This window comes from Gopherus evgoodei, chromosome 15, assembly GCF_007399415.2.
Source record: "Gopherus evgoodei ecotype Sinaloan lineage chromosome 15, rGopEvg1_v1.p, whole genome shotgun sequence".
NCBI lineage: Eukaryota > Metazoa > Chordata > Testudines > Testudinidae > Gopherus > Gopherus evgoodei.
In genome coordinates this window covers 18,395,890-18,422,463 of record NC_044336.1, presented here as the reverse complement: position 1 = coordinate 18,422,463, position 26,574 = coordinate 18,395,890, and the positions used below count along the sequence as shown (strand labels likewise).

General features: G+C 42.2%; 1 protein-coding gene across 1 annotated transcript; it reads right to left on the bottom strand.

Moving 5' to 3' along the window:
• Positions 1-759: 759 nt before the first annotated feature.
• Positions 760-2,895, bottom strand: KIF2B (kinesin family member 2B). Its single transcript, XM_030534887.1, has one exon. The coding sequence runs from the start codon at positions 2,893-2,895 to the stop codon at positions 760-762; it is 2,136 nt and encodes a 711-aa protein (XP_030390747.1).
• Positions 2,896-26,574: the final 23,679 nt, after the last annotated feature.

The window sequence follows — 26,574 nt, the reverse complement described above, 5'->3', positions numbered from 1 at the left end:
TCTGGCCCTTTGGTCTGGCAAATTGTCTCTCTTCAAGGTCTTTGATACAGGGCACTATATCCTCTAGTTCCCTCTCAAGCCCTTGAAGGCACATCACTTTTGATTTTGAATTTCTCCCCATAGGACTGTCATAGGAGAATATCTTGTTCCTTGGCCTGATTTCTGGGAAGGAAGAAGTTTTTCTTTTATTTTTTTAAATGACTCGCAAGAATAGAGGTGAGAGAGAAAAAATAGAAGGGACATATTCTATATGCTTATTGCTTATAGACACAAAATAACCCCAATAATATTCCCCAAAAGTATCACTCTCAGAATAGAAACAACAGCGCTTTGCACTCTAACACCTTTTAAAATCACTCAAAATGCCTAACTCCCTGGGAATCTGTTCTCAAGTTGGTACAGCTTGACAGAATGCAGGAATAGGCAGTATCTAGAAAGGTACAAATATATATATTTTAAAGGGATATGAGGGAAGCCTGCATATGTGAGATTCAATTTCTTTTCTCTGAGTTCCCTGCTTTTCCCTAGTGATTAGCCCCTACACCCTGCATGGTTCTGCTATCTGCAATGAGAAACTATCTGGTGATATCTCAGGAATGTTTTCACTCTAGCCTGAAATGCCGTTCAAGAGAGAAACAAACAGGACAATCCCACAGACATCTTTTAAGTATCCTTTAAGCAATCAAGTTGTTGGGTGGCTAGAGCCACGGTATCATAACAATTGCCATCTTAAGGTAGTTTACAATCTTTCTGCTCAATTTACAGAACACGGGATCTCTTCACACTGATCTGGTTGCCGCCATGTTGTTCCTTACGCAGGATTGACCGGAATGATTTCACTTTATCTTGGATCTCAGTCAGAATGCCAATCTTTTGCCCCAGGACTGCTTCAAACTGTGCAGCATAAAAATCCACGTCATAATCTATTTCTTCAGCCACTTCCAGGAACACTTTCAACCACCGAAGAGACTCCTGGTGCTCATCTATAAGTGCTTTCTCATCCAACTCTTTTCTTTTCTTCTGGGCTTTCTCTCTGGCATTGAAAGTAAACAACTGAGGAGAGACTTCCTCCTCTTTCTGTACACAAAATACTTTGAACTCATCTGTTTCAGGCAAGCTCTGTACAGTCCATGGTTTCTTCAGGTCATCCAGCTGATATGGGAACTGGGTGATGACTGGATGTAACTGTCCAAGAGAATTAGGATCTACAGTCAGTTCCTTCACCCTGTTGGCATACCTTAGAGTATTGAGAGTGTGCTCACAGGATCTCATCCCTGGAGAGATGGTGGCGATCATGCACGTGCATGAGTTCTCCCCTATGAACGAGTCCCTTAAAACCTGGGTGAGTTTGCTAGCCCTGAATGGGGTATGGGCTTTGTTGCGCCCGAGGGCCCTGATGCATTCCTTGAGTGCCAGGAGACTCTTGTTAATCGCAGCCCCTTCCAGCCTCGTCCGCCTGTCCGCACTGCCGGTGTCGGCTCCTCTCTCATTCCCAGCCAAGTCAATTAGGGAAAACTTGCCGTGCAGCTTCCCTCTCTTCCGGAGGATGATCTGGAAGATGGCATGGCTGCGGGAGGAGTGGGTGTTGGCAGAGGTCTGGCCTGACGTCCTGCACCTGTTGCCCATCTCGATGAGCTTCATGACATCCTCCACGCAGCTGACCTCCTCCTCCTGCAGCCCCACCACCTGGATCTGCTGCTTGCCATCTTCCAGCACCTTCAGCCTATTCCTCCAGTTGAGCAGGTCGTACACCTTGCCCCCATAGATCTCAAAGAAAGCCCCGTAGACCTGGAGCTCCAGTTGCTCGTAGCTGGGCTCCCGAAGCCAGCAGAAGACATCCTGGGCTGCCAGGGTGTAGATGCCCTTGGGGCAGCCCTGGCCCTTGGCGGAGAGGTCTCCCACCATGGTGTGGGTCTTGCCGCTCCCCGTCTGGCCGTAGGCGAAGCAGGTGGCCATGCCCCCGCGGAAGATGCTCTCCACCAGCGGCTGGGCCGTGTGCCTGTACACCAGCTCGTTAGGGACGCTCTCGTCGAAGGCGTGGTCGAAGCGGAAGGTCTGGCTCTCCAGGTAGCGGCTCAGGTCCAGCCTCTGCCGGGCCTCGTGCACCACCACCACGCCCCGGCAAGGCACGGTCACCACGTCGAAGTCCTGCAGCCCGGCCTCCCGCGGGTTGAGCGGCCGCTTGCGGACGCAGACGCGGATCCGGTGCTGGGGGCCGGGCTCGGGGCCGCCCAGCGCCCCGCCGTGCAGGCGGCCCCGGTACTCCTGGATCATGCAGATCACGTCGTAGTTGGGGTGCGGCGAGCCGGCCGCCTGCTGGGCTCGCTGCTCCCGCAGCTCCCGCTGCCGCCGCCGCCGCTTCTGGCGCAGCTCCTGCAGCCGCTCCACCTGCCGCACGCACGGCGATTTCCTGCCGGGGCTGCAGCGCCCCGCGCGGGGCCGGCCGGGCTCCGGCTCCCCGCCGTCCCCGCAGGGCTTCTCCAGCTGGGCGGGCGTCGCCGCCGGCTCGGCCGGGAGGCTCTGGTCGCCCTGGGCGGAGCAGGGCGCGGCGGGGGCCAGGTGGGGGTTGAGGGCGAAGGCGAGCTGCAGCTCCACCCTCTTGCCCTTGTTGGCCCCCTGCTCGACCCACTCCACGGTGAGGCTGGAGCTGTCCTGGTGCAGCGCCGTGACCAGCGCCGGGTGGATGCGCCCGTCGCTGCGCTTGATCTCCAGGTAGGAGCCGACCAGGATGCTCCCGAACTGGCCGGCCATGCCCTGCGGCGGCGGGGCGGCCCCGATCCCCGGCAGCAAAGGGAAGCGGGAGAAAGGGGCGGCGGGAGGGAGCGGGGAGCCCGAGGGAGGCGGCAGCAGGGGGCAGGAGGCGCCCCGGGGGCTGAGAGCTGCCCACCAGCGCATGGCGACGCCCGCCCCAGCCGCCCGCCCGGTCCCCGCTGGGCAGCGCCCGGCGTCACAATGAGCTGGGGCCGGGACGTCAGGCTGGTGAGGCAGAGCCGCAGGCCCGGACGGCTGCCAAATCTCCAGCACCATCTCTTCTCGGGCACGGAGCAGGGGGGAGAGCGGAGCCCCGTTAACAGAGCTAAGCGAGGACAGCTGGAGGTGGCAGACAGGGCCTAGGAGAGAGGGTCAGCTATTCAAAAGTCAGGGAGAAACCACAGCCCTACTAGAAACTGCTCAGATCCTCACCTGAAACATATCAACTTCATCCCTCAGCTAATCTAGGGCATTTCTTCTTTCCTAGCGCTGGCCTGAATGTGGGAATAAAAGGAGTCACCATACACCTCCCACGTTTCCCAGGTGTAGTCTTGACTTTTCTTTGCTCCCTGATGGTTATTTTTTTTTTAATAGGAGGATGGTGGGAACAACAGCCACTTCCACCCTTCCAAAGTCCTGCTTGAATTTCCAGGCTAGTGCATCCGTGCTATGACACATCACGTCCAAGGAGATCAGTCACAGGGGTAGCTGATGTGACTGCTATCACAGTTTAGCATGGTGCAGAAATGCAGACATTCAACAAGGCATTTTCCCCCAGACTGTAAAAAACCGCAAAAGCAAAGGATAAAAACAAAAACTGCCATCTTCCATTGTTCATGTATAAATATGAAAACAATGTTCTTACTTTAAAGACAGTCTTAGGTTTTGTCTACACTACAGTTTTGTTGACAAATGTCAGCTTTTGTTGACCAAACAACGGAGGTGTACACACTGAAATGCTCCTCCCGCCTATGTAACTCCCCTCCTGCGTCCACATCATAAAACCATCTCAGTGCGAGGCGTAGGGCTTATGCTGGTGTAGTTAGGGTGACGCAATGTCTGTGTAAACCTATGTTCCCTGCAGTGGCTGTTAGCTGTCATCCTTGTCAAGAAAGCGGGCTCATAGGCTGCTGCCTGGGCTCTGCTCCAAGCCAGGTTGTCACCCAGGCTCATAGCTTGAACTGGTGCCCAGGTTCCCCACTATCCAGAGTGAGCCTTGCTCTCCCCCAGGGTCCCAGCTCCCTGCTCCTCCTCAGGAGCACAGCAGTTGACTGGACTCCAGGTGCAGATCTCCCCCTCGGAGGCAAGAAGCCCTGGGTGGCTGCGCCCCTGCTCCCAGCTGGGAGGTTGAAAGCAAGAAAAGCCCCAAGGGGCAGCTGGGCTCCTGGTAGAGAGCTGCATGGAGCTAAGAGCCCTGGCTCTCAGTGCCCCACACTGCCCCTCTTCAGTTGGTGGAAGCACTCCTAATGAGGAGACACACCACCGACAGGAGGGCAAAGTGGACATCAGCCACTGCAGTAATTAGTGTAGTGGCTGCAAGGCAACCTAACATAGGTCAACTTATCTTTGTAGTGTAGACAGAGCCTTAAATGTCTGTTGCACCCAGGGGCAGCTCCAGGCCCCAGCACGCCAAGCGCCTGCTTGGGGCGGCATGCCATGGGGGGCGCTCTGCCGGTCGCCAGGAGAGTGGCAGGCAGGGTGCCTTGACCGAAGCCGCGGGACCAGCGGACCCTCTGCAGGCACACCTGCAGGAGGTCCACTGGAGCCGCGGGACCAGAGGACCTTCCGCAGGCACGCCTGCGGGAGGTCCACTGGAGCCGGGGGACCAGCGAGCAGCAGAGCGCCCCCCAAGGCATGACGTCGTGCTTGGGGTGGCAAAATGTCTAAAGCTGCCTCTGGTTGCACCCCGCTTGAAAACCACATGGGTTTAAGGGTTAGCAAAGGAAAAATATTTGTAGTGGATACATTTTGCCTACCAGAGAAGGAGAAGAATTTAATATTATTTGAATAACAAAAAAGAATAGAAGCAGCTATTTTTAATCTCAACATTTGTATCACGTTATTCAGTCATCTAAAGGTTTCTCTAAATAATGAATCATCAGGCTCTGGTTACACGGAAAACATTTCAACGGCCTGATTTGTTTGAAGAGATTTGATTCATGTTAACAGGTTGATTCAGGCACTCAGTGTTTTTAGATACTACAGCAATAAGCCTGGTATAAATGTCTACAGCTAAGTAGGCAGGTTTGTTTTTTCAAGTTTATGCCTTTACAGGTAACGAATTTTTAAGGGGTTCTTCAAATATTTTTTCAACATTTTTTTGACTGGTAATCTAAAGTGATTATGACAATACTAAGTATAAGTAAGATAATCAGAACTTAATGATTCCCCTCCCTTCCCGCCTCCCCACAATAGCCCATATTTTAATTTGTTTGGGCCAGTAACTAAAGGTAAAGCCAATGCAAAAAAAGCATGTGTGGATTGGGTTTGGGTGGTGGGACAGTGGGGCCATACTTTGAGGTGTGGGGTTTTCTGAAACTATTCAGAATGAAGGGTTGAAAAAATATGAGACACCTCAGAGTAAAATAATGGAGTCTTGGAAGTTCTTTTTTCCCCAGGAAAAGTATTTTCCAACCAATACAGATATATTATAATAGCCCATAGTAGAACATCCATTAACTTCCAAATTGTTGTGCTGGGACATAGCCGCATGACTACCATTGCATTTATTTATGGGTGCTTGACAAAATCCCCATGCCTCTGATTGTGGTTTCAGATTAATTAAACAAAAAAGAAAAACGTTACGGCAAAATTATATCACGTATGGACAGAGCTAGTTCTTGGTTAAGGAGGTAAATTACATACCATCGAAAATGCCTACTTGATGAACAGGGTAGTGTGGCAAGACTGCACCAATTTGCTTCGTAGGATTTTTGTGAGAAGTTTGCCAGCTCTACTGCTAGATAAGACAGAGGATGAGCAGAGCAGCAATATTACAGGGTAAAGGGGAGTCCTGCTTTTAAATTGTTATTCAGCCTTCCATGCCAATGTTGTCTTTCTTAATGTTAGTCTTAGCAGAAACTCAGCTGTTAGATCCAGAGGTCAAGACCTGCTGAAGTAGTCCCCTACAAAAGGGCGATAGGGACATTATGAAACCAATCCTTGTGGCAAGTGACTTTTCTTTTTTTATGTTGGAAGATCTTTTTAGAGTCTCACAGAGACAGCTGAATTCAGACAAGCTTCTGTCTGGGGAATTTGACATTCACTGTTGAACAGCCTACAACTTTTATCCATCTGATGTTTCCAGAGGCTCTCTATTCTATTACATGTGCATGAGAAACCTCACTCAATCCTAAATTGCATAAGCATTTGCAGGCCCTGAGCCTTAATTAGTGTCATCACAGTAGTATGATATGATTAAGTTTAATACAGATACTGCCATAGCCCTGAAAAACAATAAGTGAAAGTCAGCTCCTTTTTGGTTCTTAGGCTTGTCTGAGCCCTGTCCAGAAAGGATGGGATGTGCAAAGGAGTGAGTTAGATGCTCAATCCTGGGGAATTTCAGTGGAATCTAGATCCCTAATTCCTTAGGCTCCTGTGAAAAATCCTAGCCAAGTACATATAATAAAACCCTTGTGAGCTATATACGGTTTGAAATGGGGACTTTGTTTGTTCATGACAGAAAAGCTATCTGACTACAATGGAAGTCAAGGGTGCTATCATATTCCAGGGTTGGGCCATATGACGACTATGGAAATGGACAACAGGATGTTATGGACTCTTTTCTTTATAAAATCTGCAATGCATCAGTTGCACAACTTTTTAAAAAGACTAGAAGATAAGCTCATAAATAATGCCATTGTTTAGAGGTATATTCTCGACATTTCAGCTCCTAGGTCTTTTTCAAGGGAGTGTTCTGGAGAATATTAAATAGCCAGTTGCATCTTAAATACTAATCTTCTAAGAGGAAAAAACCATCAAATCAACTGTTCATAGCATTGTTGTAAATTGGCACCTAGCAGCTGTTCAGTTCATTTGATCACACTAGGTTCTCTGCTTCCCCAGCACACCCATCCAATCTGAAGTTGATTTAGTGCTTCATAAGAACTGATCTTATTACCCAGCCTCACTTTGATAGTGAGCACTCAGCAGTTTCTCCTTTTCTAAGGTAACCACTGGCCACTCTCTGTTGGGAACCCTTATAATCTGTTGGTAATTGAAATGGGTTTATAACAATAAGGATGTGCATGGATCTATTACCATGTCTCCTTCCAAAGAAGGTTGGTTCAATTTTCAAATTATATACTGGCCATTAAATCACAGATTTTAAATGCTGAATAATGCAAAACAATGTGCTCCTGGTTTTCAGAGTCAATAAGCACCTGCAGAACCGCATGGTATCTGTTTCAGTGATTGGTTCACCGCCATTCTGACAATGAGGCCAAGTGTGTGGTGTTAGGCACACAAAATCAGAGGCTGCTTTTGTACATGTTGACTCTATGCATCAGCTTCCCTCATTCTGTAAAATGGGATAATACTAATAATCTAACTCAAGCAAGCATCAGTCTGGGATTCCCATGGACATTTGGGAGCTGCCCCTAATTATTCCTGCTCATTTGTACTGTCACTTTTGAAGTATATTTGCATAAGGCTATTTTATAATCCAAGTCAAACACTCCAGCCTGTGAGCTGTAGTGCCGTAATTCACACCTGCTGCATTTAACAGCACTCGGCCTTCAGCCTCATTCTAACAGTGCACAAGGTGTGGAATTATTACACAATAACTCATGCCCAAGCGTGACTTGCTGCTCACACATCAAGTTGCTATCTAAATGCAGCCATGGTTTTGTATATAAGAGAAAATTTGTGCAAATATATCACTGATAATGAGCATAGCTTTTAAAACACTGTTGTACTTATTGTCAGTTTGAGGCTGCATTTCTTAAACCTTGGCAAATATTAAATCTTTTGGATGCCATGTAGTTGCTTCAAGCGTCTAAGACTATTAGTTGTAGGCAGGAAAAATGAGGGGGTAAACCAATACAGTGATCAATTCAGTCACTGAAAAACAAGTAGTAAAATAATCTGCCCCAGTGACAGAGGCCCCATTCAAGAAAACACTTAAGCATGTGCATAACTTTAAACATATACTTAAGTTGTCCTGAAATCAGTGAGATCTAAGCAGATGCATAAGTGCTTTCTTGAATCAGGACCCAAGAGAGGAAAGTTGAAATTTCAACACTGGCCATTTTAATTTACTGTAAAATTTCTTCTGTTTTTTCAAGTCCTTGAAGTCACAACTTGGTATGAGAACACTGTCTTTCCATTTCCTAATATGTCCCACCATACACTCTGCTGCAATATCACAACTGCTCTTCATCAGCACTGAAGCAGAGAGGTGTACCTTGATAGATATGGTAAATCCATTAGTATTCTAGCATTCAGAGGTTCTATATGTCTGTGATGTTTACACCAGTGTATAAACCAAAAATTGTATAAAGGAAATTTCACAGCCAAATGCAAGACCAAGGTCATTGGGAGATTGCTTCCCATAGACGTTACTTATGGATAATTATTTATATCAGGGTAGTTTCTAAGCACCAGAGTCAGTGATCAGGACCACATTGTGCTGGGCTGTGTACAAAAATGTTTGAAAAGAGATAGGTCATTCCAAGAAGTAGGCAGCCTGGGTTGCAACAGCACATAACAGGTAGATTAAAAGGATGCACGATGAAGGAAGCTGTGTCTCATCTCCTAAGAAGGGGGGGAAGCTACGGCTCTTCTTCCATGTTTCATTTATCTACAAGTATAAGTTCTGCAAAGGATTCTCAGAGTACATATCCCCAAAATAGTGCAATGGACCCACCACCACCTTAAACCCCAATACCTTCTTCAAACTCTCTCTAGTTGATTTGCCAATATTTCATTTCTTGATTCCTTTCCCTGTTTACATGTGATCAGAGCTATCAACGATTCTTCTTCATTACGGTCCATGGCATGGTTTTGTAGCTCTTGGGGTTCCAGTCCTGTTTTCTTCCAACTTCTCTTGACAGACTCTTTCCATCATATCCTCGGTCTTCCATGTCTTTTCTTCTTGTCTTCTTCCTCCCACGCTTTCTTTGCTCTGTCTTTCTTCCCCTAGTTTTATCACTTGTCCAGCCCACCTCAAACGTGTGCTCTCCAGCCATCTATGATTTGTCAATACAAATGTCTTTAAAAAAAAATCATCACGAATGACAGGAGTAACATCCTTTGCAAACTTGCAGTCATCAGAGAGTACAAATAATGTGCTACTGTGATGGCATAACATGCCATCTGTCAGAAGGAGACTCTTTACTATTACAGAATATAAACAGAGTCCCACATTTCTTTAGTTAGATGCAGTTTGTAGCTGCAAACAACAATCAGTATGACAGAAGAACTGAACGAAAAGCTGCATTTACAACACCAAACATTAATACAGACAGACAATCAATCCTTCATGCCAAAACCATGGTGATACGATTAATCATGATAATGCTACTAATGATGATGATATTTTGCACTATTTCATTGGAGCTGTGTGGATTCAGGGATCTGCCCCCACAATCTCCTTGCAGGAATGGAATCCTAGTTATCAGTCTCTGAAAATAGGCTTGATAATGGAAACAATTATTGATCGTTAATTATAGCAGCACAGATGGGGGCTTCTATAATAGAGGAAAGTGTGTCCTATATAACATTCGACAGGGAAATGGAATCATTGCTAAACCCATAGATTTTTAATGCAGCTACACTGTGGCTTTCTGAGCAATGGAAAATCTTTTGTTCACCTCATGAAGTAATAAAAAAAACAAAATAATTATCAGGACCATTATAAAAGAGAAGATAAAGATGAGTAAACCCACTGAAAGGAAAATCACAGATTACAATGAGTTACAAAAATGAAAGCAATCTATTTTCTACTCAATGTTTTAATGAAGCACTATCCGTTTTTATTATTATGTGTCTATGAGCAGAAAGTAGTATTTAAAATTAATGTTACTGATCCAGAAATCATAGAGACTTGATGCTGCTAATTCAAACAACAATTTATTTGGGCCTAATTGATTTTGTGGTTAGAAATACTATCGTAATGTTTAATACACAGAAATCTTTTAATAATAAACTTTTCAGTTAATCTTTCTGATGAGCCTCAATTGGCTGAAAGTATCATCAGAGATGTACATATATATACTGTACAGGAATTGTATAATACTAATTGTGAAGCTGTGCAGTCAGTCATTTTAACTCTGAAAATCTCAAAGTGCTTTACAAACATTGCATGATCCTACACTGAGAACCATGTGGGCAGAGGCTCTTTGAAGTCAGTGCCCCTCCAGAAGGCTACATAGACTCCTTGCAGTTCTCAGCACAAGAATGGAGTGTAAGGGTATGTCTGCACTACAGTCCCAGGATGCAATTGCAGCTCGTGCAAACATTCCTGAGCTAACTTTATCTAGCTAACTCGGTTACTGGAGCAGTGAAGCCATGGCAGCATAGGCTGTATGAGCCTACCAGGAGCTCTGGGGTCATAATGATTGAGTCAAACGCTTTATGGACAGCATATGCAGCCCTTCAAAGTTTAGATTAACAATTACAAGGGCAATCAATCCTCATGCTCCAGCATGTAATACGAAGACTGCCTAAAATTAAGAAATTCCTCTCAAGGTGCATTATTATGCAAGTATATTACGGGACATTCTCATCTGCATTAGAGATGAGGGACTTCCTGGCATCTAGGATGCAGGGCTTATTTCAGACATACCTTGAGTGGCTATCAAGTCAGCATTTGTGTGTTAGCTTTTCCTTTTAGTAATGGTTGAGCAGGTTGTTTTTTGCTGGCTTTTACTCCACTCTGAAATATTATTTTGGAATAAACAGGACCAATAAACCACTGGGATTTGAACCCAGGATCTTTAGGGAGAGCAAGGAGATTCGGAATTTGCATCTTATGGGACGCAGTGTAGTCTGGAGAAATACTTTTGAGACTGGGAGTCAGAAGGTCCTGAGTTCTAATTTTGGCTTGCTGCCGACTGGCTGGGAGGCCTTGGGCAAATCACTTTATCTTCCAGCCTTTGTCCATATATAAAATAGAAATAATATTTATCTACATTCCAGAGACTTTGTAAAGATTAATTATTATAAAGAGGTACACTATATAAGTGCTAAGTATTAAAATGGTCTTATTTTCTGTACTGCCCACCATCAACATCCAGGACAATACAATACTTTTCTCTGGGAATGTACATTTTAAATGGACAATTCAACAGCTAAAAACCCATGAATGACTTGATATTTCTCTCATCTGGTGTAAAATTGGTAAAGTAAAAAGTAGCTTGGTCTCCCACACTTCATTAGTTTTCACGGCTGCCCCAAGACAGTGATCATCTTTAGTTTTCTCCAGAACTGAAAAACACTGATGTACTAACACCTGTGCAGTCATAAGTCCAGATCCTGCTTGTGGACAAACAAGATACCTATAAGCATGTATGTCATCCCTAGAAAATCTGTTTCAGACAGCCTCTTTGGAAACCCCCTGTTTTTCACATCTGAACACATATGCAAAAATAAGTAGGGTCCAAATATTTAACTACAGTTTTCACTGTGCTGTACTCATCACTGTTTGTTCTCGGTGATGGCTCATCTAACGAATCCTTAATCTCTTTCAGTTTATCACATTTGAGAGATATAAAAGTCATAAACTCTCATTGTCATCTGATATTCTTGTGGGTGAGGAACTGCATCGGCAGCACAAAAGCTAACTTGTGGTCAGCGCAGTGGTAATTTATTAGCGTAGAGATTAACCTTTAACACATGTCCAATAACATCATTGCCCCACAGGAGACATTTATTTTAGTTTCAGTACTCCCAAGTGCCATCACTTTTTTTGTATCCAGCAGCTCCTACAAAGCTAAGTCATGTCCCAGATTCTGTTGGATGGAAACTGTCTCCATTTTAAGCTTTCAGTGGTACGGATTAAACACTCCTTGTCTAATACCATCATCCTGAGGGATTCTGGTGATTTCTTTTACTGAGTACATTAGACCCCCCCCTCCTAATGTACCAAGCCTTCTGTTAATATCAGCAGAAGCTTGCAGTTTCTGTTCTCCTCCCTGACTGCCATTATGCTATTGCATCAGAGCTAGGAGTCCTACTAGCACCTACTAGCCTCTGATTACTCTAGTAGTGCTTCTAACACTATAGGTAGAGCACTGCTAAAGGCAGCTGTACCAACTTATCTCATGGGCTGAGGGCAGGGCATCTTGCACTCAGGGCCTGAACTCTGAGACTTCATGTGGAATAAATGTAACATTGTGCCTATGTTCACCACTGCCCTCTTGTGAATATAGTTTCACACCTGCTCACGTTTTGTGCACGTCACTCTCTAGTGGCTGCAGTTACCCCGACATCCTTCTCTTTTTTTTTTCAGCCAGGAAATACTCCCTGTGATGATATCTTAGTTTCTTATTCTGCAGATATATTTCAGTACTGCCATCTCAAGTGCTTATGCCCAAATAAATCTGTTAGTCTCTAAGATGCCACAAGGACTCCTCGTTTTTGCTGAGACAGACTAACACGGCTACCACTCTGAAACATCTGAAGTGCTGTTGATCTGGCATCTCTCGTTAGCTTGGATGCACATTTTGACAAAACAAATAGCTCTCTGAATTTATTTCCTCCATAGAGGCTAAAGTTTTGTATCAGTTCTGTTAAGTTTACAGTTTGGATACAATTCAAAACAGTGTTTCATGGTTACTCCAGTGTGTCATTGTGATATGTCCTGTGCACTTTGGTTTTAGAGCACTGCTCATTTGTCAGTGAAAATATCTTAGACATTATGACAAAGCACAGGTTTTCATCCATGGTCTCCACTTCACTTGTTTACAGCTCCAGAGAGGTAACCCGTATTATTGACAAAGGGCTAGATTCTGCTACCCTTACTCACTTTGAATATTTTACTTCGAAAACTAATCCTACTCAGGGGCCAGCCTGTGGACCATCTTTACGCACATTGACGAGCAGTTAGTTACACTAGTCCCATTGACACCAATGGGTAAGGCACCGAACTCCCACTGAAGATCAATAGAAGTTAGGCACCTAACTCACTTAGGCACTTTTATAAATTATACTAGGTACCTGTCTTCATCTCTAGCCACCTCTGGCTCTCAAGCACTCTCAAGACTTACTAAATCAATGGGTGTTGCAGGCGCAGGGCTCCTTTTAGCAGAAGTCCCTAAATTCCTGCATAATACCTTCAAAAGATGAGTCTGAGAGCTTAAAATGATAACTTTGCTAGACACTAAAAATCATAGACTCAGGAGAGACTCTGGATTTATGGTTTATTACAACAATCTGTAACCCCGTAACCACCTCTTCTCCCTCCTCCCCGCACCCCCAGGACTGCAGAGGTGTTAACTACCCACTTCACCTTGACTGGTGTCTAACAATATGTACTAACTACCTGTGCTGAACAATCTGTTCCACCTTGTATTTAGCTTTGAGTCCATTTCTAAGACCTAAAGAAGAATTCTAAGTTCAAAAGCTTGTCTCTTTCACCAACAGAGGTTGGCCCAATAATAAAGATATTACCTCACCCACCTTCTCTCTTTAATATCCTGGGATCAACACAGCTACAACAACAGTGCAAACAGAAAATACGATTTACTTTCCTTGTCTTGGCTATAAGCTAATTCCACTGGAGAGAATGTTAGATCCACAATAATGCTAGCACGTTCTAAATGATGCAGTAAATAACTCATTTCAACTCCACGAATTTGCCAATATAGATGTTTGAAAGTTTTCCAAATTATTCTTAACTGTTGTATATTGGACAATAAAATAAATTGCTTTCTTGTGTTTTTTTTTCCCCGTCCCCAACCCCGGTTGTGTTTATGTACCTGCTTGCAAAATCATCTCATGCATAATGCAATGCAATAAACTGCAGCATGTAATGGCTGTACAGCCTTGCCTATGTGTAAATAGCAGTAGAACTCCATTACTCACAATGTATCCTTCACACGCAATTGGAGTTTGACAAACATTAAACAATTTGAACAGACTGTAGAAACCAGTGTTTCCTCTGAGTGCCTTTTAGGAGACACATCATCAAGTTACTCCTCAAAAATGCCTGGAGGAATAAATGGTTTCCTTAAGGTAAATCGCTGAGTGCTGCGATGATGCTCAGGTATGCTATTTTACATTTTCCTTAGTAAGAGAGAATGTAATTTAACAATTCAGATGTCTTTTTTCCAAACTGGCTTTAATGGAATCCCATTTATTTATTTTTATTGTTGTTATTTTTAATCTGGCATGGTGTTTGTTACCTTTTGATTGCAATTCAAAATACAAATAGTTTGTCTTCCCCTCTGAAATTAGGCACAGTCTCATTCATTCGTGCAGACATTAGCATAACTAAATTACCAGTCTGTTTTCTGTATGTTAAGCAAGTTGTCTTATTTTAGAAAATTTAAAACTACCACCACCACCAATAACATTGAACAGATGGAGCTGAGTCTTTTTTTATTTCTGTGATTGTAAATCAAGAGTAACGCCATTAAAGCCAGTGGATCTACACTGTTTTGACTGAGCTCAGAATCGGCCCAGAGTATTTAAATAAAATATTTTCTTCAATTTGTAGGCTTATGTTTCTAATGACTAATGAATAAGTATTGGTGGAAACAGTATATACCTATACATATATATGTCTAGCTTGGCAAAGTTTGTATATTCCATGCAGATACAGCTCTTAGCTAGGGCACTGGTTCGATTACTCCAAGGTGTAATACCTATGTCCCAAATATTCTTCCCTGTTAGCCTGTGCATCAGAGTGTGCTCCCTGACCTGATCCAGAAGCACATGCTAAACGTTAAGCACATGAGCAATTCCATTGAAATCAGTGGGATTACTCGTGCTTAAAGCTAAGCATACATGTAAGTGCTTTGCTCAATCAGGACCCCAGTGAAAAGCAGAAAGAGGCTGGAGATTTTTTTTTTTCCCCACTTAAAGAACATGCTCTCTTTCTCATTATTAGCATTATATCCAAAATGATACTAATAATAATGGGAACATTTTTGGAGAATTCATTCTGATTTTTTTTTTCAAAATTTGAAATTTCAATTTTGAAAATGTTCAACCAATTAGTTGAAAATGAGTGGGAAATGTGGGGGAAGAATTCAACAACATTTTCCTCCCCTTTTTAATTTTGAATAACAAAATGTTGTCAATTTGAAATATTTCATCCACTTCTACTCATAGCCACTACCAAACAAACATCTGGTAAGTGCATTTGCTTAAAATATTTGTACCTGAAAGCTATACCAACAGTCCGGCAGCCTTGTCATTCAACCTCTCCTGCAGGAATTCACCCTACAGGGCATAACATACAGGAAGGTTTGAGGACTGTGGTAGTATAATAGTTTAACTAGCAGAAGGTGAGTGTTGACATGCAGATGGTGTAAAGAACTCTGGATATATCCTTCTCCAGGGCACTTGTCCATTTGGTACAGTCATGTCTATTGGAAAATAAAACATATTGCTCTTAAGCAGTATTTTTATGAACTGCAAGGATACATAATCTCGGGCAAGGTGGAAATTCCATCATAACCAGGTATGTGACCCCAACTTGTCCCTTCAGTATGGTAGCAGATTTTCAACAGGGAGCTCTCAGTATTCCCAACCAACAGTCTTCAGCAACTCCCTAATGGCAGCGTGGATATGTTTGGTTAGGCAGCAGAAAAAAAGCCAGTACACTTTACTGCAAATACCATTATGTAATCAGGGTGGGGAATGGCTGTGGTAGTTGGCATGAGGGGAGAAGGAGAGAAAATATAGAATGAGACTGATGAAAAGGGGGAATTTAATATGCCAAAATTGTGTCTTGTAAAGGTTTTTTTTTTAAAGACCCAGTTCAGCAAAGCACATGCTTAAGTGTTTTGCTGAATCCTGTTTTGCTTGTGTGAGGTATTATCCTCTACCAAGTAGCAGTGAGGAGAGGCATCACAACGTAGCCTTCCAGTAAAAGGATCTTTAGTAAGTGACAAATAAAGGATTAACTGCCTCTAGCATTAGTGCCTCTTCTTCAGTATTTATAGCTGTTCAAGTTATTAGCTTTTTAATTAACACTGAAAGATCTCAAAATACCTAATTGTATACTAGAGTAATTATATTAAATTATAGACATGAAAATTAAAATTTGGTTTCTCTAATATTCTATTTAAGAATCTGCAAATAGAGTTAAAGTTTTGCTAATAAATGCCTCAGCTGTTATGTTTCTAAATAGAATGAGAAAATGTACATTTATAGCGTTCATTTAAGTGCTGCTGCATTCATCTGGGATTACATAGTTAAAGCAGACTGTACACCAAGGTTTTAGAAAGAGAACATCATGCCTTTATTAAACTCACTCCAATAATAATATTTTACTGAATTATTTAATACCTAGATGTTAAGGCTGTGCTTTGTGCAAAGACTTTGAATACAAAGAGCCCATGTTTATCTTCTCCTCTTCCTGCGCACGCGTGCTCTCTCTCTTTCTCGGAAGCAAATATCAAGATTACTCAATCTGTATCCAAATATAAGAAATATATAAATTTGGGAATGCAGATCTTACCTCCATCCCACCAAATAAATGATTTTGTTATAAAAAGGACAATGATCAATTTTCTCCTTGTTCACTGAGGGTAGGACAAGAAATATTTGGCTTAGTTTGCAAGGAAAGATGACTTACATTAGCTATTAGGAAAAACATTCTAACGATAAGGATAGGTAAACACTGTAACAGGTTATATAGGGAGGTTGTGGAATTCCCATCACTGGCGGTTTTTAAGAGCAGATTCTGCTCTATTTTATACTATGCTCATCACTGTAGTATCTGAGCAGCTTTCAGTAGCATATTAGGCAACTTGACTACACATCTGTCATGTAGTGTGTTCTCTCATCCTGTGGAGTGATGTGTCTTGTTTTGGTATGGATGGGGGTGGCTTTTTGTGTGTGTGTGTGTGTGTTCAATATACCTGTTAAGTGTTAGAGAAGGCAAGGTCAAAGAAGTGCACCTTGCATTTGGAGGGGAAAGTGGTGAGGTTTGTGATAGTCTTAGTTCCAGGGGAGCATTCATTCCAGAGTCTCAGGCCACCCCCAGAGAAGGTTCTGTCTCCTACACAGGTGAACCTTACTCTTATTGAGAGTTCCATTGTCCCAGAGGAATGAATTTGTTGATCATTGTCTTTGTTCCAGTGTTTTAAATAGTCTTTTAGGAATTCTGGACCCAGGCTATGGAGCACTTTGAAAATAATGACCTTGAACTTGATTCAAAATTCTGTGGGATACCAGTGCAGCCAGTAGAGGACAGGTGTGATGTGCTTTCGTTAGCCAGTGTTACTGAGGAGACAAGCTGCAGCCTTTTGTACTAGTTTGGAGTTTCCAGAATACTGAAGGTTTTGCCCCCAGGTATATTTCATTGCTGTAATCCAGCCAAGAAGAGATAAAGGCATGAATAAATGAGGCCAGGTCTTCATCCACCAGGATCGGACAGAGTGTCCTAGCCAACCAAAGATGGTTGGCAGCATTACTTACCACTGAGATGTGAGAGCTCCACACTAAGCAAACCTTTTTTCCCTCCCCCCCAATCACAGGTCATGTTTTCTAGATCTTTAACAGTTTTTATTTTTCTCCTTTGGACTTATCCAGTTTGTTCACATCTTTCCCAAAGCGTGGTGCCCTGAACTCGACACAGTACTCCAGTACTTATCAGTGCTGAGTAGGGTGGAAAAATTACATCTCCTGCCTTCCTTACAACATCCCTGCTAATACATCCCAGAATGTTGTTTGCTTTTTTTGTAACAGTATTAACATTTTGACTCATAGCTTATGATCCACTATAATGCCAAGATCCTTTTCTGCAGTACTTCTACATAGGCAGTCATTTCCCATTTTGCATTTGCGCAGTTGACTATTCCTTCCTAAGTGCAGTACTTTACATTTGTCCTTAATTAATTTCATCCAATTCATTTCAGACCACTTCTCCAGTGTGTCAAGATCATTTTGACTTCCAGTCCTGTTGCTAAAGATCTTGCAACCCCTCCCAGCTTGGTATTGTTCACAACTTTTATACTCTCGATGCCATTATCCAAATCATCTATGAAGATATTGAATAGAACTAGACCCAGGACAGATCCCTATGGGACCCCACTTCATATGCCCTTCCAACTTGACTGTGAACCATTGACAACTACTTTGAGTACAGTTTTCCAACCAGTTGTGCACTCACCTTCTGTTAGGTTCATCTAGGCTATATTTCCCTAGTTTGCTTATGAGAAGGTCATGTGAGACCATAACAGAAAACACACTAAAGCCAAGATGTATCGAATCTACTGCTACCTACTGCTTCCTCCCTATTTACAAGAATTGTTGCCCTGGCAAAGAAGGATATTAGGTTGGTTTGACATGATTTGTTCTTGACAAATCTATGTGAATTGTTACTTATCACCTTATCTTCTAGGTGCTCACAATTTTTTTGATTATTTGCTCCATTTCTTTCCAGATACAGAAGTTAACCTGACTGGTCTGTAATTCCCTGGGTTGTCCATTTTGTTGTCCTGCACAAGTTCTCAGAGATAATCCCTAATGGCTCATGGATCTCTTCGGCCAGTTCCTTAAGTATTCTAGGATGTATTTTGTCATGCCCTGCTGAATTAAAGACATCTCACTTGTCTAAGTAATTCTTAAAGTGTTCTTTCCCTATTTTAGCCTCAGATCCTACCCATTTACACTGATGTTCGCTAGTCAGTCACCATCCAATCACTGCTAACCTTTTTGATGAAAACTGAAGGGAAAAAAAGCATTTAACAGTTCAGCCACTGCTGTGTTTTCTGATATTGTTTTTCTTGCCTCACTGAGTAGTAGGCCTACTCTGTCCTTGGTCTTCCTCTTGCTTTCAATGTATTTGTAAAATTATTTCTTGTTACCTTTTATGTCCTGAGCTAGGTTAATCTCATTTTGTGCCTTGGCCTTTCTAATTTTTGTCCCTAAACGCGTGTGTTGTTTATTTTTTAAATTCATCCTTCATACTTTGACCTAATTTCCAATTTTTATATGACTTTTTTTTTTTTGAGTTTCATGTCATTGAAGATCTCCAGATTAAGCCAGGATCATCTCTTACCATATTTCCTGTCTTTCCTATTCACTGGGATAGTTTTATTTTATGCTCTTAATAATGATCTTTAATAGTGCCTCTTTAAAAAACTGCCAACTCTCCTGAGCTCCCTTTTCCCTTAGACACCTCTCTGACAGGATATTTCCTACCAATTCTCGGAGTTTGCTAAAGTCTGCCTTTTTGAAGTCCATTGTCTTTATTTTGCTGTTTTCCCTCCTACCATTCCTTAGAATCATAATCGCCTTCACCCAAGCTGCCTTCCACCTTCAAATTGTCAACCAGTTCTTCCTCATTTGTCAGAATCAAGTGTAGAACAGCCTCTTCCCTTTCTCCACCTCCTATGAACCTGCAGTCAAAAGAGACTGCATCATGGCTGCAAACTCCTCAGAATGCTTTGCTCAACCCACCAGAATGATCTCTGTTTTGCTCAGGTTCAGCTTCTGCCAGCTCTTCTTCATCCATGAGCTGATCTCATCCAAGATCCATCTTGGTGGTAGTACTGTGGCCATATGTTTATGAAGGATAAGAAGAGTTGTGTGTTATCTGCATATTGCTGGCACTTGAGTCCATGTCATTTGACTAATTCACTTTACAGTTCCATGTAGATGCTGAAAAAGACCAGCAAGAGAATTAACCCATGTGAAACTCCACAAATGAGGGGTCTAGTGGTGCAGAAGCACTTTCCCATCATTAATCTTTAGATGCATTCTCTTGGAAGGACTCCTTAGCACATTACCTGGACACCTGCCACCTCTCTCAGGTGAGACAGCAGTGTCTCCTGGTCAACAGTGTCAAACATTGTAGAGAGGTCCATCAGGATGAGAATGAATGTCTGTCCTTCATCCATTGATAGCAGGAAATCAGCCATCAGTGCCACTAAAGCAGTTTCAGTTCCATGTCCTGTTCTAAATCCAGATTGTGCTGAGTCTAAAATATGAGCTTCAGTTAGATGAGCTTGTAGTCGGCCTTTGGCTAGCTTCTGTATGAGCTGGCTCAGGAATGAGAGATTTGATTTAGGGTGAGAGTTGGCTAGGACGGAAGTATCCAGGGTAGTTTTCTGCAATGTTGGACTACTGCATATTTGAAGGAGCAAGGGAAGATTCCTTCTCTGAATGAGCCGTTGGCTATTTTGGCCAGGAGTGACACACATTATTCATACGATGCTCTTTTACAAGCCAAGAAGGGTTGGATTCACAAGTCATGGGTCAGGACTCTTTTAGGATGTCCAGAACTTCTTGAGTGAATGAACTGAACTCTGGGAATGCAGGTAGGCTGTTTGGTAGATGTAGGCAGAGCAAGTCCATGCTGTTTGAGAAGACTTCCCACGTGTGTATGATCCTTTCAATGAATTAGAATGCTCTGACTTGGACCATGCAGCGGTGAGAAGGAACTGGAGATGCCAGCAGCCTGCTGTGCCCTTTATCACCTCAGGCAAAACTACAAGGTGGTGCAGGATGTACACACAGACCACCGAACAGTACTACTTTCAAATGCTCCGGCTCCAGGCACATGCACATAACCCTCAGTGGAATACAATAGGGACCATCCCTCAAAGAAGAATGATAGTTTTTCACAGCACTTGATGTTTGGCTGTGATGCTGGTTGTAGGCACTCAAGATTGATGAAGCATTTTACCATCCTGGATGGCTAAGTGGTTAAGACACTACACTGCAATCCTAAAGGTCTTGGATTCAAGTCTCGCAGCAATCATATGGAGCCAAACTCATTGGTCTGTTGTGGTAAAGCATATATCTAACAAGTCAGTATAAAGTCAGCTCTGTTTAGATGTAGGGCGCAAAGCCCATGTTGATGACTACCTTGCTGTCAAAGTCTACCAACATGCTAGTGGTAGATGACAGTTATGAGTTGTCTTATACAGGAATATTTTCTCTCTACCATGTGGAACATAGGAGCTTCACCACTGCCTTTCGTCTTTACCAGTCCCTTGCTGCAGTCTTAGCTTCTTCCCATGTCATTTTGTTAACTTTCCGTTCTGCTTCTATTCTATGTTTCCACTTTATCCTTGGTCTACCTCGGTGGCTCTTGCCCTGAGACTTCTACTCCAATGCCTGTGACCTCACATTATCTGGATCTTTCCCTCATGTATGTCCTAGCCATCTTAATTTTTGTTCTGTAATTTCCTGTCCTATCAGTTTCTAGTTCCTCCTCCTCCATAGTTTGTTATTTGCGGAAGGTGCGGGGAGGAAGGTGGTTTCTGACCATCTGATATTAAGGCAACTGTTTTTAAAAACTTGGAGTTTAATTAGTAAGAGCTTACTATCTAAATAGGTCTGTTTTTAAAGATGACTTGCAAAGTAAAATAAAAATTGGATTTTATTGTTTTTAAAATAAATATTCTTTAAGATGTACTAAAAGGGTATTTTAAGATTTTTTCCCCCTTCTGATTTACTTAGCGATATAATTCTTGTTTTGCCTAGGTTAGCTAGAGATATCTTTGGAAGCCACCAATGTTGGCTGTAAATTTTCTCAATCCTTAATTGAAGGGTGTCTGTAACAATCTTTAACTAACTTTAACAACAAGAAGTCCAATGGCACCTTAAAGACTAACAGATTTATTTGGGCATAAGCTTTCGTGGACAAAAACCCCACTCCTTGTTGTTTTTGTGGATACAGACCAACACAGCTACGCCCTGATCTATAGCTAACTTTGTTTTTCTCTAAAGTGCTTTTCTGATGGTTGAGTTAAAGAAGCGTTCACAAAAAAACAGATAAACATCAAAAAGGGTTTCTGATCTCACAGTCCTACCAGTTCGCCAATCATCACTGAGAACTCATTTCCTCTGATATGATTGTTTGATTATGTAAGAAAAGGAAATAACTCCAGTATCTCCATAGAAGTCCAGACGCTTTAAAGTCTTAGCATGTTTAACTATTTGCAATCAGGCCTCGACAGCTGTGCCTCTAAATCTAGACTGTCTACCGGAGGTGTTCATCTGGCCCCATTATCATAGTAATTGAACACCTCCCAACCTCCCCCACAATACCTCTGAGTGCAGGGAAAGTCTATTATCCCCAATTTACAGATAAGCCTGTGGTGGAGCAGGAAATTGAGCCCAGGCCTTAGGATAGCACTCTAATCACTAGGCCATCCTGCCTCACTGAAAGAAAATCATAATCATAAAAGGCCCTGATCCAAAGCCCATTGAAATTGCTGGAGAGATTTCAATTGGCTTCAGTGGATTTTAGATCAGGCTCATAATGTATTTCTCATTATTTTTTCTGGCTTTTCTTTTTTTCCCCAATTGCTTCATATATCATCCTTCATATATCATTTTTTTGTAACTGAGACACTAATAATATGAGCCCTAATGTCTTGTGTAAAGAATTTGCTCTCTCCCAGGATAATTAGGTATTCAGTTCTTTCAGATAAAATTATGCCTAGTTAGTCTCAAACACTTATCCGCTTGGCCAGAGCCTCAGACAATTAAAAAAAACCCCTATATCTAATATTCTCTGTACAATTCTGTAAATTTTGGTCAAGCTGTGATGTTAGCTTTTTTTTATACTGCCTGTTGGTAAGAAGGAATATCATTTGGATGACCTCATACCACTTCAATTGCATCACTCTTGTCATTGTCCTATATAAAGTACTATGAATATATTGATATCTAAAGATATACGAGGGAGGAAGTCATTATTTTGAAAGTAGAAAGTTATTTTTCCATTTAGAAAATGTAACAGTGTCTCATATCGACAAGTTTAAGACTGATTTCCTGGAGGGCATGATTAGTGTTGATCAGTTAGATTTTTCAGTTCTTCCTTTAGGGCTTTGGACTTTTTGTGTGTAGGTGTGTTTGAAAGTTACCTAGTATCCACTGAGGTCCTTGTTTTTGTGATGTACACACCTGCCCACTAGAAATTAGACAGAGACCATCAGCATATTTTAGGAAGAACACTGATTGCAATATCGTGACATTTGAGTGCGTGTAGCTCTTGACAAACAAAACAGTGGATAATGATCTCACTCAACACAGGATGGTCAATTTCTATCTTGAAGTGTTTCCACTGATGCTGAACAGCTGTTATGTATAGGAGGACTTCAGTCAATACAAGCCAGGATCAGATTTATGCCACTGACCTTGAGATGAAAGTCTTTGTATGCAGTCCCTGGAGTCATCCAGCTTGTAGACAGGGATATTTTATAACTTCATCTCTGTCTTACTGTCCTTAATTTAAGATGCATCAACACCCCACCCTGAAAGTCTAGCTATACATGAACATGAAATATAGCCGGCAAGAAGAACATAACATTTAGAACTTTACAACAGTAGTTTTCCCTCAGATACAGCATTGCCTCCCTTTGAAATAACTGGAATTGGCCACCGATGGAGGCAGGATAAGATTTGTTCCATCTATCCAGTATGGTGAATCTGGTATTTCCTAATTAGGTGGGAATTATTTTTGGTCTAGAATCACACTCCAGTCACTCTAAATACAATGGAACCTGGGAAGTTCCCAGCTATCCTGCAGAAATTTAGTATCTGTTTACAGGGACTCATTTTTGGTCCATGGAATTCACCCTGAGGGACATAATGGATTTTCAGGCTCCAAATCTGTCCCGTAGAGTATAATGAAAGTTCTGCACTGCGTGGCTAGTGTTATGGAAATTGCAGTATCAGTCACCATGGAACAAAGCAACAGGTTGCAACCCTCTTTGCCCCCGCTACCCCAGCAGAATCTCTCTCTCCTCACCTGCCTACCTTCATGGGGCTACATCTGTGATCTTGGATTTGTCCCCAAAAGCAAAATTTGTTCCTTCATTGTGCTGTTGTGACTCAATGAACACACTCCCCCTTTGGAAGCCAGAAACTTTGTGTCAGAATCATACAATAAGGAACTTTATTTTTAAAGAATGAGACTGACCACTCAGCAAATGCAGTAGAAAGTCAAGATAAGACCAACACAGCACTGAATTCTGGCTCAACACCCCATTTGAGCCCAACCACATGGCCAACAGCTGGCAGGTATAGGTCTTGGATTCTTTCCCCCCTTCTCACAACCTGCACATACTCGTAGCTGCTTTAACTGTTGTGCCTAAATGAAAAGTCTCAGTTGTGAGCTTTAAACATTCCCTGTGAATCTTTTTAAAGGAAATATGAGGGGGGGAAAGAAAGAAACAGTCTGTCTTTTCTGATCTGCATTCCCACGCACCCATCCACTGCCCTGCCCTTTTATCCTTCCTTTCATCTTTTGAAAAGTTTCATTAACAAGCATCTTCAAAAAGAAGAACGAACACAGTTCTACCGTTGGCCCAGCATTCCACAGCAAAGGAATGGCAACAAGCTCTGGGCTTGTGTACAGTGCATGGAGGGTGACTGTTGCGAAGATGTTTTATTTATTTTTTTTACATCGAGTCAAAAAGATAACTTCTCTGCAAAGTTCTCTTTGATGGCCAAGAGGAGGCTGCAAATGTATGCAGGCAGGTGTCTTCCTGTTGTTAAACTCCCAAATGATGTATGATCGTTTCCAGAAATAATTAAGCCCCCAGCTCCTCTGTTGCAAACTCTGGGAGATCCTCAAGGACCTGATACCTCTAAATTCACTGTATCCACTGTAAATCAGTTAAAATACATAGTGCAGCTACACCTTGGGATCTGTACAGGGTCATCAGTGGAGTTAAGACGTAGAGTTCCTAACTCTCTTAGCTAGTGAATTTTTTTTCTCATTTTGTCCTCTTCTCTTTTCTTAGGTTGAAAAAAGCCCAAATAAGTAGCTATATCCATTTCTATTAGCAACTGATACCAAGCTCTCAACAGCATCCTGAGTTTTGCTGTGCATCACTGTACCCTGCATAGTGATTTCCCATCCTGGAAGCATATTGTAGCTTTATTTTCAGTCATTCTAATAAGCTAAGAACTAACACCACTTCAGTGATAGGAGTGAGTAGAAAGAGAGAACTAATCAAGAAACAATAAAAATCAGTATAGACACATGCAGGACCAGATCATTAGTGCCAGTCGTCATAGTTCCATGGAAATGTTGATTAGGTGCTAGTCAGCTTAGTATCTAGGCACTGAGCAGTAAGGATCTGTTGAAAGACCAGTATTAACTTATCAGCTTTTGAAATGACCTCCCCACTTGTGGCTGGAGGACACTTTCAAGGCAATGGCGCACAAGTGGATATTGCAAAGATACAACGTATTTATCCTTAATTTTTTTTTTAAAGTAGCACACTACCTTTCCGAAGTACAGCTGCTGTTTAACATTTGGATTAACGTCTGCCACACCTCAGTGAAATCATAAATATTTAGAAGAACTTAGGCTGTTATACATGGAGAACATTGCTCTAAATTATTCTTGTCTGCACTATGATCAGTAGGTCAATCAAATCTCTGCCAGAACCAAGCATCTTTTCTTTTTCTTTTCTCTTTTTGGAAACAGCAATATTGCTACCTGCTTCCCTTTCCAGATATGGGGCGCATACATATTATGTAGCAAATCCTGTTTGGACTACAACCTGCCTGATCTTTTAAATTTGCTCTTTTTCTAATTTACTGCTTCTTAAATTTCAGAAATTAAAATATTCCTTCCTGTTGGAAAAATGCCTTTTTTGCAAAGCATATTCAGAGAATTTACATTTTCCCTGACTTTATCAAAAGGTGAAATACTTAACATTTCATTCACTTAATGCCTAGCTATGAAATTTACTTGCAGCAGAAAATAAAATAAACTAACTCTTGAACCTTCTGAGTCACTGGTTTGGACTGACCCCAGTTTGGTAGAGACCAGCAATCATTACTGTCTGCTGGTTATTTGATGGACTTTGTGGAATGACTTGGTGGTCACAGTGTGGGTGAAATGAATTGGCGGTTTACTGGATTGGGACTCATGATATCTGGGTTTAAAATGTTCGTAGTGCAGTGTTTAAAACTTTCCACAGCCTTCCGGTCTGACCTTGGGTAGGTCATTTAGGCCCAGATATTTAAAGGTATTTAAGTTTTGCTATACTCAGCGTTGCAATGCCTTACTGAATTAGTGGCCGGAGACTCATTTTCAAAAGGGATTCAGGCACTCGGGAGTCAAAATTTCATTCTAACTGCCTAAATCCCTTTTGAAAATGAGTCTTTTTATACTCAGCATCTGATCTCCTAGTGATCTGTCACACACCACCATTCTTTTCGGAACTGTCTCGAGCTTATTTGCATCTCTCTGCCTAATGCTAAGTACATAAATTTGCACCTTTTGATTACTTATGATGAGGAACATTTATTTATGTGAGTCAGTAGGAATGCTGATAAGAGGAAGGCTAGGAGAGTCGGGTCCTGTCAAAATCTGAAAGGAGAACTGTATCCCAAAATGAACAATGCTCTGTAAGGTACTCAGTGGAATTTCCATGGTAGTTTTGTGCAAACAGACTCAAACTCACAAGAGAGGAATATGTTACCCTGCCAATTAAGTAGCCACTTATCACCAGGAGTTGAATCTGTTTCCCTTGTTTTAGGCCTCTGGGTGTTACTGACATACAAATAATAAAAGGCCAAGGGGCTAAGAACAAACAAAAGATATAATCAGGCACACGATTCTCTGAATTACTAATAAGATCAAGCTAAGGAATAACTAAAATGTTACAGTTGGTGCCAGAAAGAAGGAACACTTTAATTACATACACATCTTATCATTTGTCCCCAAGT